The sequence below is a fragment of the Chiloscyllium plagiosum genome, unplaced genomic scaffold, assembly GCF_037043375.1.
Source record: "Chiloscyllium plagiosum isolate Xiang-an unplaced genomic scaffold, Cpla_swu_hap1 HiC_scaffold_17, whole genome shotgun sequence".
In the NCBI taxonomy this organism is placed as follows: domain Eukaryota; kingdom Metazoa; phylum Chordata; class Chondrichthyes; order Orectolobiformes; family Hemiscylliidae; genus Chiloscyllium; species Chiloscyllium plagiosum.
In genome coordinates this window covers 45,563,113-45,576,969 of record NW_028270155.1, presented here as the reverse complement: position 1 = coordinate 45,576,969, position 13,857 = coordinate 45,563,113, and the positions used below count along the sequence as shown (strand labels likewise).

The 13,857-nt window shown below is 40.0% G+C and overlaps 1 protein-coding gene across 1 annotated transcript in view; it reads right to left on the bottom strand.

The window, feature by feature from the left end:
- tent4b (terminal nucleotidyltransferase 4B) overlaps window positions 1-13,857 on the bottom strand; it is a 91,454-nt gene that overhangs the window by 47,736 nt on the left and 29,861 nt on the right. The window contains exons 2-3 of the mRNA XM_043706948.2: window positions 2,575-2,698; window positions 1,871-1,917 (exon numbers count right to left, since the gene is read on the bottom strand). Coding sequence (XP_043562883.1) covers window positions 1,871-1,917; window positions 2,575-2,698 — 171 coding nt within the window. The remainder of the gene's footprint in view (window positions 1-1,870; window positions 1,918-2,574; window positions 2,699-13,857) is intronic.

Genomic DNA, 13,857 nt, shown 5'->3' with positions numbered 1-13,857 from the left:
TAAAAAGGGAGGGTTTAAAACAAAAATACTGGAGCAAGATATTGATCCTGATTTCAACTCAAGGCTTTTAGGCAACAGGTTTATCTTTGATGTGACAGATCACTATCCTTCCACACAAGTCTGACAATATAAGAAATTGCAGGAATAGGCCATTTAGTTATTCAAGCTTGTTCTGCAATTCAGTGAACATGACTGATCTGATTGTGGCTAAAAATGTATTGCTGGAAAAGCACAGTAGGTCAGGCAACGTCCAAGGAGCAGGAGAATCGATGTTTCGGGCATGAGCCCTTCTTCAGGAATCTGATCTGATTGTGGTCAACTTGACTTTCATAACTGCCCTCCTCATAACCTTAAAGTCCCTTGTAGGACAAAAATTTGTCCAGCTCAGCTCTAAATATATTCAATGACCGATCTCCAGTACACTCAGAAGCAGAGAACTCAAAGCTCAAGAAACTCTCAAACAGAAGAGTCTAAATGGGTCAACACATGTTCTGAAATTATGGCCCAAGGTTCTAAATTCTTCCAAACTATGCTGAGTATAGGCTCAATTAACTCAAGTTTTCCTAATAAGACAAACTTTCATCCCAGAAATCAACCAACCAAACTTTATCCAAATAATTTCAATGCAATTGTATCCTTCTTTAAACAAAGAGTCCAAAGCTGTACATAGTATACTCGGTATGGTCTTACCAACACCTGGTACAGATCTAGTGAGACCTTTCTACTTTTACACTCTTACGATAAGAGCTAATATTCAATTAGTCTTCTGCCATATCTACATGATGACTTGTGATGATCCAAGTACAAGAACACAGTTGTCTTTCTTGTAACATTTCCTTCATTTAAAATAATATTTTTATATTCTATTCTTCTTTCCAAAATGGAAAACTTCACATTTTTCTTCATTATATTCCATCTGCTTTTTCCCCAGTCACTTGGACCTATCTATTTGCAGGCCTCATGTCTTCCCCATGTTTTCTGAGCTTTATATTCATCAGCAATTTGGCAACATTACTCTGATGAAGAAGTGGAGTGTAATCAATATTATTATTATAGAGATTAATTTGGAGAAAGTGATTAAGATCACAGCATTCTTCCCCATGGTGCACATTAGTTAACGTGCCAAATCACAGATTAATTTACCTGTGCCTGTTTCCGGTTAGTTAGGCAATCTGTGTTAAAACAATCATCTCAAAACGATGAGTTCTTGTGCAGTAATCTTAACAAAATGACTTTTGAAATCCAAAAGTACAGAGACAGTTTGTTACAATCTCAAAGACTAATAAAAACCATGCTGACTCTGTTTGATTATATTAAAATTTTCTCAATGTACTACTTTATAGTGGATTGCAGAGTAGTAGTCATTTGAACTAAATATTGGAAGGTGGCCAACGTCTGTGGAACTATATCCTGGCAAGCACCGGGAAGGGTTAAGTGGAAACTAAAGATCAAGAAAAATCACAAAAAAAATGAATTCACACTCAGATCGAAATAAAGTTACTCCACTCTATTAGTGTTTGAAATATCACAGATGCAAATTACATTATTGCAAGAACAAGTGAGATTCAATATGCAGAAAGTACCAGTTTGCAACTTGAACAAGTTTAGGTTTCATTGTGTGGAAAGTTAATACTGAAACTACTTTTACATGTCTATTATTTGAAAGAGAATGATCAGTAATAATCCAGAATAAAAATCAATAAAATATTATGTGCCAGAACAAACTTTAAGAGAGAAGTTGGCAGTTTCTAAAAATCTACATGCACATTATCTCAATGTTGTACAAAAAAATTCAGACAATACACCTGAATGGCTTGGCACAAGTTCATGAAAATACATTATATTACTTCATATATTTTCCATGTATTACCTTGTTGGCAAATATAGTCCAGTGCTAAAACTTCCAAATATCTGCACCTGAAACACAATTTATTTAGCATCAGTTAAGTGGTACAATTCAGGGAACATATTTCAGCCACTGTCACAGTAAAACTAGTTGCACCGAACTACATCATTTGTTGACATTTACTGCCCACTGGTGGCTACAACTGGGTTGTAGTATTCAAATAAAATTTGAGAAGAGAGAAATTGTGCTTAAGACCAAACACATTTTCAAATACTGCTCTCTGGATCTGTTAAAGTACAAAATACACACAGGAGGTCCTAACATAAAATTTTAAAAAACGGAAACTTTCACAGAAAATTAAAAATCTCACAACACCAGGTTATAGTCCAACAGGTTTAATTGGAAGCACATTAGCTTTCGGAGCGACGCTCCTTCATCAGGTGATTGTCGCTCCGATTTGTGTGATTTTTAACTTTGTACACCCAAGTCCAACACCGGCATCTCCGAATCATGACTACTATTCACAGAAAATAGCATATTGCCATATGTCTAACAAAATTAAATAACTTGTAATAATCATCAGTATGTTATTGAAGAAAAATTGCTGAATGTAGACTGATTAAAAGGTTCAATGGGTTTTCTTTGAAGTCAATGAACGACTCATCACCAGTTTGTGAACCTTCTTTCAGCTATCCTTGGAGAACATTAATGCCCTTTTAAGTACTTACATCAGCATTAGGCCACAGTTCTTTGATGACACTTTCTATTCTTTCAACAACTTCCATCCGCATTTTTTCCTCTTCATGTCGAGGCGAAATGTAGTTGTAGAAGTCAATAATTTCTTCATGAAGTCTGAAATATGATTCAAAAAGTTTTTTTTTAAAATATGGTAGCTATTTCAATATAATCTAATAATGCACTTAAAGAAGTTATAAAAGAACATTAAAAAATGTTTGACATTAAACAGAAAGCTCAACTTCCTCAGGCAGGATTCCTAATCCCATATTGTTGTAGTATTTCTGTATCTCTTTCAGTACTACTATTGTTCTTAAATGGGGACATTATGATTCCACCTGATGGTAATACTATACAACAGTGACAGATTCCAGAATCGAACCTAACTTGAGAATTTTCTTTTTGCAATTTAATGACCATAGTTATCAGTCACTGAATATAATCACAAAAGCCTTTCAATGTTCTTTTAACAAAAACAAAACACAAGTTTATTACACAACAAAAATAAGCTACACACATGATTTGGAATGATTTCATCACAAATTGAAAAAGAACATTCCAATCTTTTTTTCTCAGCAATATCCTTTACAGACAACTCCAGTGAAGTACACTCCAACCTCAATTATCCAATCATCAATCATCTGAATTTTGAATTTCCGAACAAGATCTCAAGGTCCTGTAAAACTGGCATTAGGCAACTCAGCATTCAGTTATCAGTTAAACAGCATTATGACATGTATTGTCAGATAACTGAGGCACGGTTGGATAACTGGCATTCAAATTACCATTTGTTTACAATCAGATCAGCATTCCAAGTGATCAGTTAGCCAAACAAAATACTCTCTACCCATCTTATTCGGGTGATCAAGGTTGTACTGTAGTAGAAGGTGCAGATGAGTTGGAGCCAAGAACGTGCATGAATGGAGATTCAGATGACAACAGATAGCTGTATAGTCTTTGGACACATGCTCAGTTATTGATAACAAAGACTCTTTGCCGGTCTACAACTATGTGACTGGTTGTCAGGTAGCAGGTTAAAATTGTGAACTAGACAGAAGAAACCAACTAACGTCCAGGGAGTCCTCTGTTCTCTGCAGTAAAAGCTGCTTTAAGCTTGAAGAAAACCAGTTTATTCTTCCTTCAGCAGTTTCTGTAAGGTGTGACGTTAAATTAATATGTTAGACTAGTTAGAAGTATGTACCAGCTACCCTGTCTCTCCTGCCAGCCATTGAAATCATCCAGAGCAAATTGCAGCATTCTGATTAGTGCAGAGCCTTCTCAGAAGAACTCATGAACTACTGAACTGCTATTCCAGCCTTTTCCTCCACCCACAACACCATTGTTTTTTTCCTATTCACGCCTGTACATGCATGCACGGATATGCAAGGGGAGGTTAAGGGGCGGAGGTTAGTGTTGACAGTTTTAACTATGACGTAGAAATGTTGGAGCTGGACTGAGGGGGACAAGGTCAAAAATCAAACAACACAAGGGTTATGGTCCAACCAGTATAAGACACAGTACTTAGAAGCAACTTTAAAACTAGCTGCCCTTGTTGAATTCTTTAACCAGTTCAGAGGTACACTGCTGATTGAAATGCAAAATTCAGATTCCTTCCAAGTCTTTGTACCTAGATAATTAAAGGTTTTATCAAGGTACAAGAGGTGCTATCTCCAGTTAGACAATGCACTTCAGGAGTGAGGTCCCTGTCAAATCTATGATTTAAGCTGAAGTCCTTTTCTTTTGACAGAAAAGCATCTTGAATGAAACAACTCCCCCCCAGCATGTGGGTGTGTGCACTAGAGAAAGATGGAGAGCAAAAATAAAAGGAGAAAGAAGGGGAAGGAGAGTGAAAGAAAGAGGGCGAGGCAACAGAGAAAGAAAGAGGGTGAGGCAACAGAGAAAGAAAGAGACAGAAAGAGACACAGAGAGACAGAGAGAGACAGAGAGAGACACAGAGAGACACAGAGAGACACAGAGAGACACAGAGAGACACAGAGAGACAGAGAGAGACAGAGAGAGACACAGAGAGACACACAGAGAGACACAGAGAGACACAGAGAGACACAGAGAGACACAGAGATCACACTGAGACCATCCTCATGGGTACCAAACGTATCTTTCAGCCTCTGTTCAGCGATGTTGCATTGCTGCATATCTCCAAATCCGCTTTGGAGGATGCTCACCCAAAAACATTGGAGGCAGAATGTCCTGGAATGCTGAAGTGCTCCCCCACAGGGAGGGAATGATTGCATTCAAGAGTTGTTTCAGTCACAAACATAAGACTAAATCTGATGCATAGAACCGGGTTAGCCAAAAGGTATGAAAGTGTAATGAGCGAAGTTGGGAAATGGAGTTGTGTCATGGATTTGCCATTTACTCAACCTACTGGAATGGGTTTAAGAGACGAAACAGCCGACTCCTGCTCCTATGAATGTACATGCGCATGCTCACACTCACAAGCATTCACACACACACACAGTAACAGGAATTATTTCATTCAAGATTCATTTCTGTAGTAAATTTGGACCTCGGCTTAAAACAGATTCGAATTGGTGCCTCACACCTAAAGTACGCTGTCTGTATTGAGAGGGGCTCCGGTGCACCACCTAAGTGAGGCATAAGTATGCAAATAATATTTATGGTACACTTCCTGCATCGGTTTTTAAACAGAAACACTTCTTTCATATGAAAAACATCAAACAGGTGCTTGGAGAATGATAAATTTTAAATATCGGCACAATATTACCAACATAATCAACTTGATAAAGCAACACCATATCTTACTTTTGACATAAATTATTTTTAATAAGTCCTATTAACTAAATAGGAGGCATATATCTTACACAGCACTGTGCCATACTAATAGTACACAATTTTAACCATGCACTCAGGTGTCAGAGCATCTTTAAATACTCATCTGGACATTGGACACTCAGCAATCTACACATTCTTTTGACAAGGGAAATGGAAAATGGTGGCAATCACTATGAAAATAAAACCTTTTGTAACAATTTTAAAATAAATAATGAAGGAAAGGCATAACTAGCAAAGGAATTACAGATTCCAAAAGTAGCCAAACCAAAGCTTGGAAATCAAGAGGTAAATCTACAACTATTTCACAATGTCTCAAAAAATGTATCTGCTCTTGTACGATGTTCTCAAGGGGAAGAGGGGCCAGCAGGAGGTAATTATACACATTGGAACCAGCGACATAGGAAGGGAAAAGGTTGAGATTCTGAAGGGAGAACACAGAGAGTTAGGCAGGAATTTAAAAAGGAGGTCCTCGAGGAGTAGTAATATCTGGATTACTCCCAATGCTCTGAGCTAGTGAGGGCAGGGATATGAGGATAGAGTAGATGAATGCATGGCTGAGGAGCTGGTGTACGGGAGAAGATTCACATTTTTGGATAACTGGAAGCTGTTTTGGGGTAGAAGTGACCTGTAGAAGAATGATGGATTGCACCTAAATTGGAAGGGGTCTAATATACTTGCAGGGAGATTTGCTAGAGCTGCTCAGGATGATTTAAACTAGTAAGGGGGGGGGGGGGGGGGAAGAGGGACCCAGGAAGATACTGAAGAAAGATTTCAATCGGACACTGGTACAATTGAGAACAAAGGCGAGTCAAACAGTCAGGGCAGGCAGGGACAAAACAGAGAACAAGGTGAAGTGATAAATTAAACCGCATTTATTTCAAAGCAAGAGGCCCAACAGGGAAGGCAGATGAACTCAGGGCATGGTTAGGAACATGGGAATGGGATATCATAGCAATTACAGAAACATGGCTCAGGGATGGACAGGACTGGCAGCCTAATGTTCCAGGATACAAATACTACAGGAAGGATAGAAAGGGAGGCAAGAGAGGAGGGGGGAGTGGCATCTTTGATAAGCGATAGCATTACAGTTGTACTGAGGGAGGATATTCCTGGGAATACATCCAGGGAAGTTATTTGGGTGGAACTGAGAAATAAGAAAGGGATGATCACCTTATTGGGATTGCATTACAGACCCCCTAATAGTGAGAGGGAAATTGAGAAACAAATTTGTAAGGAGATCTCAGTTATCTGTAAGAATACCAAGGTGGTCATGGTAGGGAATTTTAACTTTCCAAACAGACTGAGACTGCCATAATGTTAAGGGTTCAGATGGAGAGGAATTTGTTAAGTGTGTACAAGAAAAGTTTCTGATTCAGTATGTGAATGTACCTACTAGAGAAGGTGCAAAACATGACCTTCTCTTGGGAAGTAAGGCAGGGCAGGTGACTGAGGTGTCAGTGGGGGAGCACTTTGGGGCCAGCGACCATAATTCTAAATTGGAGGAAGGCCAATTTTGATGGTATTAGGCAAGAACTTTCAAAAGCTGATTGGGCGCAGATGTTCGCAGGTAAAAGGGACAGTTGGAAAATGGAAAGCCTTCAGAAATGAGATAACAAGAGTCGAGAGAAAGTATATTCCTGTTAGGGTGAAAGGAAAGGGTGGTAAGTATATGGAATGCTGGATGACTAGAGAAATTGAGGGTTTGGTTAAGAAAAAAGGAGGAAGCATATGTCAGGTATAGGCAGGATAGATAGAGTGAATCCTTAGAGGAGTACAAAGGCAGTAAGAGTATACTTAAGAGGGAAATCAGGAGGGCAAAAAGGGGACTTGAGATAGCTTTGGCAAACAGAATTAAGGATAATCCAAAGGGTTTTTACAAATACATTAAGGACAAAAGGGTAACTAGGGAGAGAATAGGACCCCTCAAAGATCAGCAAGGCGGCCTTTGTGTGGAGCCGCAGGAGATGGGACAGATACTAAACAAGCATTTTGCATCAATATTTACTGTGGAAAAGGATATAGAAGACATAGAATGTAGGGAAATAAATGGTGACATCTTGAAAAATGTCCATATTACAGAGGAGGAAGTGCTGGATGTCTTGAAATGCATAAAAGTGGATAAAACCCCAGGACCTGATCAGGTGTACCCTAGATCTCTGCAGGAAGCTAGAGAAAAGTGATTGCTGGGTCTCTTGCTGAGATATTTGTATCATCGATAGTCACAGGTGAGGTGCCAAAGACTGGAGGTTGGCTAACGTGGTGCCACTGTTTAAGAACGGTGGTAAGGACAAGCCAGGGAACTATAGACCAGTGAGCCTGACGACATCGGTGTTGGGCAAGTTGTTGGAGGGAACGCTGAGAAGTGGGATGTACATGTATTTGGAAAGGCAAGGACTGATTGGGGATAGTTAACATGGCTTTATGGATGGGAAATCATGTCTCAAACTTGACTGAGTTTTTTGAAGAAATTACAAAGAGTATTGATGACGGCAGTGTGGTAGATGTGATCTATATGGACATCAGTAAGGCATTCAACAAGGTTCCCCATGGGAGACTGATGAACAAGATTAGATCTCTCTGAATACAGGGAGAACTAGCCATTTGGATACAGAACTGGTTCAAAAGGTAGAAGACAGAGTGATGGAGGGTTGTTTTTCAGACTGGAGGCCTGTAACCAGTGGAGTGCCAGAAGCATCGGTGCTGGGTCCACTACTTTTCATCATTTATATAAATGATTTGGATGGGATTATAAGAGGTATAGTTAGTAAGTTTGCTGATGACACCAAAATTTGAGATGTGGTGGACAGCGAAGAAGATTACCTCAGATTATAATGGGATCTTGATCAGATGGGCCAATGGGCTGAGAAGTAGCAGATGGAGTTTAATTTAGATAAATGTGAGGTGCTGCATTTTGGAAAAGCAAATCTTCACAGGTCTTATACACTTAATGGTAAGGTCCTTGGGAGTGTTGCTGAACAAAGAGACCTTGAAGTGCAGATTCACAGCTCCTTGAAAGCGGAGTCACAGGTAGATAAGACAGTGAAGGAGGTGTTTGGTATGCTTTCCTTTATTGGTCAGAGTATTGAGTTGGGAGGTCATGTTGCAGCTATACAGGACATTGGTTAGGCCACTGTTGGAATATTGCATGCAATTCCGGTCTCCTCCCTATTGGAAAGATGTCGTGAAACTTGAAAGGGTTCAGAAAAGATTTACAAATATGTGGCCAGGGTTGGTGGATTTGAGCTATCGGGAGAGGTTGAATAGGCTAGGGCTGTTTTCCCTGAAGCAGCAGAGGCTGAGGGGTGACCTTATTGAGGTTTATAAAATCATGAGGGGCACGGATATGATAAATAAACAAAGATTTCCCTGGGGTCAGTGAGTCCAGAACTAGAGGGCATAGGTTTTGAGTGAGAGGGAAAAGATATAAAAGAGACTTTTGGGGCAACCTTTTCACGCAGAGGGTGGTACGTGTATGGAATGAGTTGCCAGAGGAAGTGGTGGAGGCTGGTACAATTGCAACATTTAAAAGGCATCTCGATGAGTATATCAATCGGAAGGGTTTGGAGGGATATGTGCCAGATGCTGGCAGGTGGGACTAGATTAGGTTAGGATATTAGGTTGGCATGGATGAGTTGGATCGAAGGGACCATTTCTGTGCTGTACACCTCGAAGACTATGACATTAAATTAATTTCCTTGTCAATTCAGATGCAAGACAAATCATCTCAACATCTACTCTGACCAGCCCATCCAACATCTTATAAGTTTCAATTAGATCTCTCTCCCCTCCCCAACCCCCACCCCCCATCCTTATCCTTCTAAACTCCATCGAGTACAATCCTAGAGTCCTCAAATGTTCATCATATTGTCAGCTTTTCATTTCTGGGGCCATTCTTGTGAACCTCCTCTGAATACGTTCCAGAGCCAGTACATCCTCCCTGAGATATGGGGCCCAAAACTGCACACACTTGCTCTAAATATCGTCTGGCCAGATCCTTATAGAGCTCAGAAGTAAATCCCTGCTTTTACATTCAAGTCCTCTCAAAATAAATGCCACCATTGCATTTGTCTTCCTAACGACTGACTTGATCTGCAAGTTTAACTTGAGAATCAAGAGAATCCTGGACTTGAACTCTCAAATCTCTTTGCACTTCAGACTTGTGAATTGTCTCCCCATTTAGAAATAGTCCATGCCTCAATTCTTCCCAAAGTGCCATATTTTACCATACACTTCCAAGTATTCAGAAATCTCATCCTTCACAATGGACTCCAGGATCTTATCCACGACTGAGGTTAGGCTAATTGGTCTGTAATTTTTAATTTTTTGCCATGCTTCCTTTTTAAACATGGGTATCATGTTCGTTATTTTCCAGTCCTCTGGGACCCTCACCGATTCTCACGATTCCTGAACGATCAGCACTAACCTCTCCACTACCTCTTCAGCTATCTCCCTTAGAACTCTGGGGTGTAGTCTACCTGGTCCAGGTGATGCATCCATATTCAGGCCAGTTTTTTGAACAATTTCTCCTTGGCGATGGCCACTATGCTGAGCTCTGCCCCCCGATTCTTGAATTTTTGGGATATTACTCGTGTCTTCCACTTTGAAGACTGACGCAAGTAATTATTCAGTTCCGAAGCCATTTCCTGGTTTCCTACTATTATCTTTCCAGCGGTCCAACATCCACTTTTGCCTCTCTGCTGCCCTTTATATAATTGAAAGGAACTCTTCCAGTGTTCCTCTACATTACTGGCTAGTTTAACCCTCATATTTAATCTTTCCCTTTTTTTTTGTTGGCCTCTCTTGGTTCTAAGCTTTCCAATCCTCTGGTTTCCCACTGCCCTTCACCACATCGTATACTTTCTCTTTTGCTCTTATGCTATCCCTAACTTCCCTAGTCAGCCATGATTTCCTCATCCTCCCTGTACTCTGCGTCTTTTTAGAACATAGAAAAGTTAAGCACAAAACAGGCCCTTTGGCCCACGATATTGTGCCAAGATTTAATCCTAATGTAAAATATAGTAACAACCTATACACCCCTTAACTCACTGTTAACCATGTGCATGTCCAGCAGTCGCTGAAATGTCCCCAATGACTCTGCTTCCACCACCATAGCTGGTAACGCATTCCATGCATTCACAACTCTAAAAAAAACCTACCTCTGACGTCTCCTTTATACCTTCCTCCTAATATCTTCAAACTATGACTTCCCATACCAGTCAATCCCGCCCTGGAGAAAAGTCTCTGGCTATTGACTCTATCTATTCCTCTGATTATTTTGAACACCTCGATCAGGTCTCCTCTCTTCCTCCTTCTCTCCAGAGAGAAAATTTCGAGCCTATTCAACCTTTCTTCATAAGACAAGCCCTCCAGTCCAGGCAACATCCTGGTAAACCTTTGCACGCTCTCCAAAGCCTCTGTATCTTTCCTATAGTAGGGCGACCAGAACTGAACACAATATTCCAAGTGTGGTCTCACCAGGGACCTGTAGAGCTGCAGCAAAACCTCACAGCTCTTAAACTCCATCCCCCTGTTGATGAAAGCCCTTGGGATGAATCTCTGCTGTGTCTCCTGAATTATTTCCAGAAACTCCTGCTATTGCTGTTCCACTGTCCTTCCTGCTAGGCTTCTCTCCCAGTCAATTCTACCCAGCTCCTCCCTTATGGCTCTGTATTTTCCTTTATTCAGCTGTAATACTGTTATCGCTGATTCTATTTTCTCCCTCTCAAATTGCACAGTAAATCCAATCATATTATGAACAATGCCTCCTAAGGGTTCCCTCACCTTAAGCTCACTTTTCAAATCTGCCTCATTGCACAACATGAAATCCAGTATTACTGGTAACCTAGTAGACTCCACCACAAGCTGCTCCAAAAAGCGATTTCGTAGACACTCCACAGATTCCTTTTCTTGCGAACCACAACCAACCTGATTTTCCCAGTCCACCCACATATTGAAATTCCCCATGATCACTAAGTTTGACTTTCCTATGTCCTGGTATATTTTGCACCCCAGCTCCTGACCACTGTATGGAGACCTTAACATAACTCCAACTATGGTATTGTTAACTTTGTGGTTCCTCAATTCTGCCCACAGATTCTACCCTACCTCATTTCTTACTATTGATTTAACTTCATTTCTTACTATTAAGGCAACCCAACCCCCTCTACCCATCTACAATAGGATGTAGATCCTGGAATATTCAGCTCTCAATCCTGACCCCGTTACAGCCACTTCTCTGATACCTACCACATCATAACTGCCAATTTCAATCTGTGCCACAAGCTCATTACTTTATTCCTTAAACTCCGTGCATTCAGATAGAATACCTTTAGTCCTGTATTAATTAGCCCCTCTTCACATTGTCATTCTCTTGTCTAATTGCTTGAAGTTTGATTGCTAACCGTTTCCAAACACTGTCTTTTTGTATCTGTGCTGGAGACTTTTAATAAACTCTCCTCGAGTTCAGCACTCTTATCTCCTCCTTTAAATTAAAAATCACACAACACCAAGTTATAGTCCCACAGGTTTATTTGGAAGCACCAGCTTTCGGAGCGCTGCTTCTTCATCTACCTGCGGGAGGCTTCAGCAATCCTGCAATTCCTTACACACAAGTGTGTCTCTCTGCTCAGAAACAAACTCTGAGACAGTGAGGGGGAGCAAGGCAGGCAGAGCGAGGAAAAAGAAAACTCCGGAGCCCCAGGGGATTGGTATTGAATCAATTAACCGAATAATCAATTATCTGAGTGAAATAGTGCCTGCCCATCTCGTCCGGTTCATCGAGGTTTCTCTGTATTTGCTTTCACTTTTTCTAAGGTTGGATTACTCTCAGAATGTAAGGAAAAGAGCAAATATCAACTTGACCTATGGTAAAAAGATGACATTTGGTCAAATCTTTTCATCTTGCACTCATCACAACAATTCATAAATAATACCAATGTGAAGCTACTAATTCGTTTTATACAAGAAGTTCATGTTGATTGATTTTGCATCCCAGAAGAGACTCTGATCAGTAGCGACATTGTCATGGAAAATGCACCAATGTGATGATTGACAGTTAACTGTCAAGCTTTATTTAAGATTTAAACCAGGCAAGTCGAACAATTATTCAAAGCACTACCCTGAGGAATGAAGTAGAAAATGGGTGTTGTTCATATTTCAAGTGAACAAAATAGGCAGTTTGTACTATGCAGCTACTTCTTAATCAATATTTCTTTAATGACTTGAGTTTGAAGGATTATGGAGATCCGTCCTTTCAAATAAAAGTCAGTGAAATAACATGGGACCTTTTTAAACAAAATGCTTCTTGGAAACCATGTGACATAAAAATAATAATAATAATAATAATAATAATGTCCCAGTTGTTTAAACTCACTTCAGTAAAAACAGGTAACTGTTTATGCCTGGGTTTTGTCGCTGACCAGTTTTAATAGTGTTTGCAAGCTTGGAGTTTCTGTTTTGGAGTTAGTTGGGGAAAACCTGCTAAAACGAGCTGCCCAACCTGTGTCTGCTCCTTTTAAAGTACATTTTGCGATGCATTCAATGTGAAACCCAACGTTTCTTTTGCAGAACACGAGACTGAATGAATTCAATATTGCAGTCCCTGAGCAATCTGTGTCAAGTCTCTGGAGGCAACTGTGCCTGATAAATTATTTGCCCACATGTGCCAACTGATCTATAGACTTTGGAACAATTTATGGGTGTTAACATAATTGCCTTCACTGTAGAGAGAAATCTGTTTTATTCCTCTTAGCTTAAAAGATTACAGTGTGTGCATGTGCGTGTTTTAGGTTACTCAAAGGGATAGCTATTTAGATTTTCATATCACAAAACTGTGCGTGTTAACCAATTCTGCATCTGTATTAGGTGGGCTTTGTTTCTTTTACATAAACGAGCAATCAATAATTGCTTTCTGAAGAAAACTGCCTAATGGATCTTTTCATTCCAATGCAGAGAATGCATACAATTGACAATTTTGGGACTTGAGCAAAACATTTTCATTTATATTGCGACACATGGAGCAGGAGATCTATAAAAAGACAGTGCATGCTGCCCATCTCAGTCCAAAGAGGTTATAAGTTCTTTATATCTGCAAAGAATAGGTACTTCTGCATTAACAGATCAGCTTCTAGTATGGAAGGGCACCAAACCAGGAGTTCAACTAATAATCTTAAATTGGTTATCAGCATAATTCTAAGTAGGCGCACAATTATTGAGCAAATACTATCCCATTGCAGAATTACATTTAACTTCAGATATTTTTGAATTTTCCAAAGATGTTGCTGGGATTGGAGGGCTTGAGCCTCATGGAAAAAAAGAGTGAATAGGCCGGAGCTATTTTCCCCGGAGCATCAGAGGCTCAGGGTTGACCTTATAGAGATTTGTAAAATCATGACGGGTATGAATCGGGTGAATAGCCAAAGTCTTTTTCCCAGGGTAGGGGAGCCCAAAAAACCATAAGACAT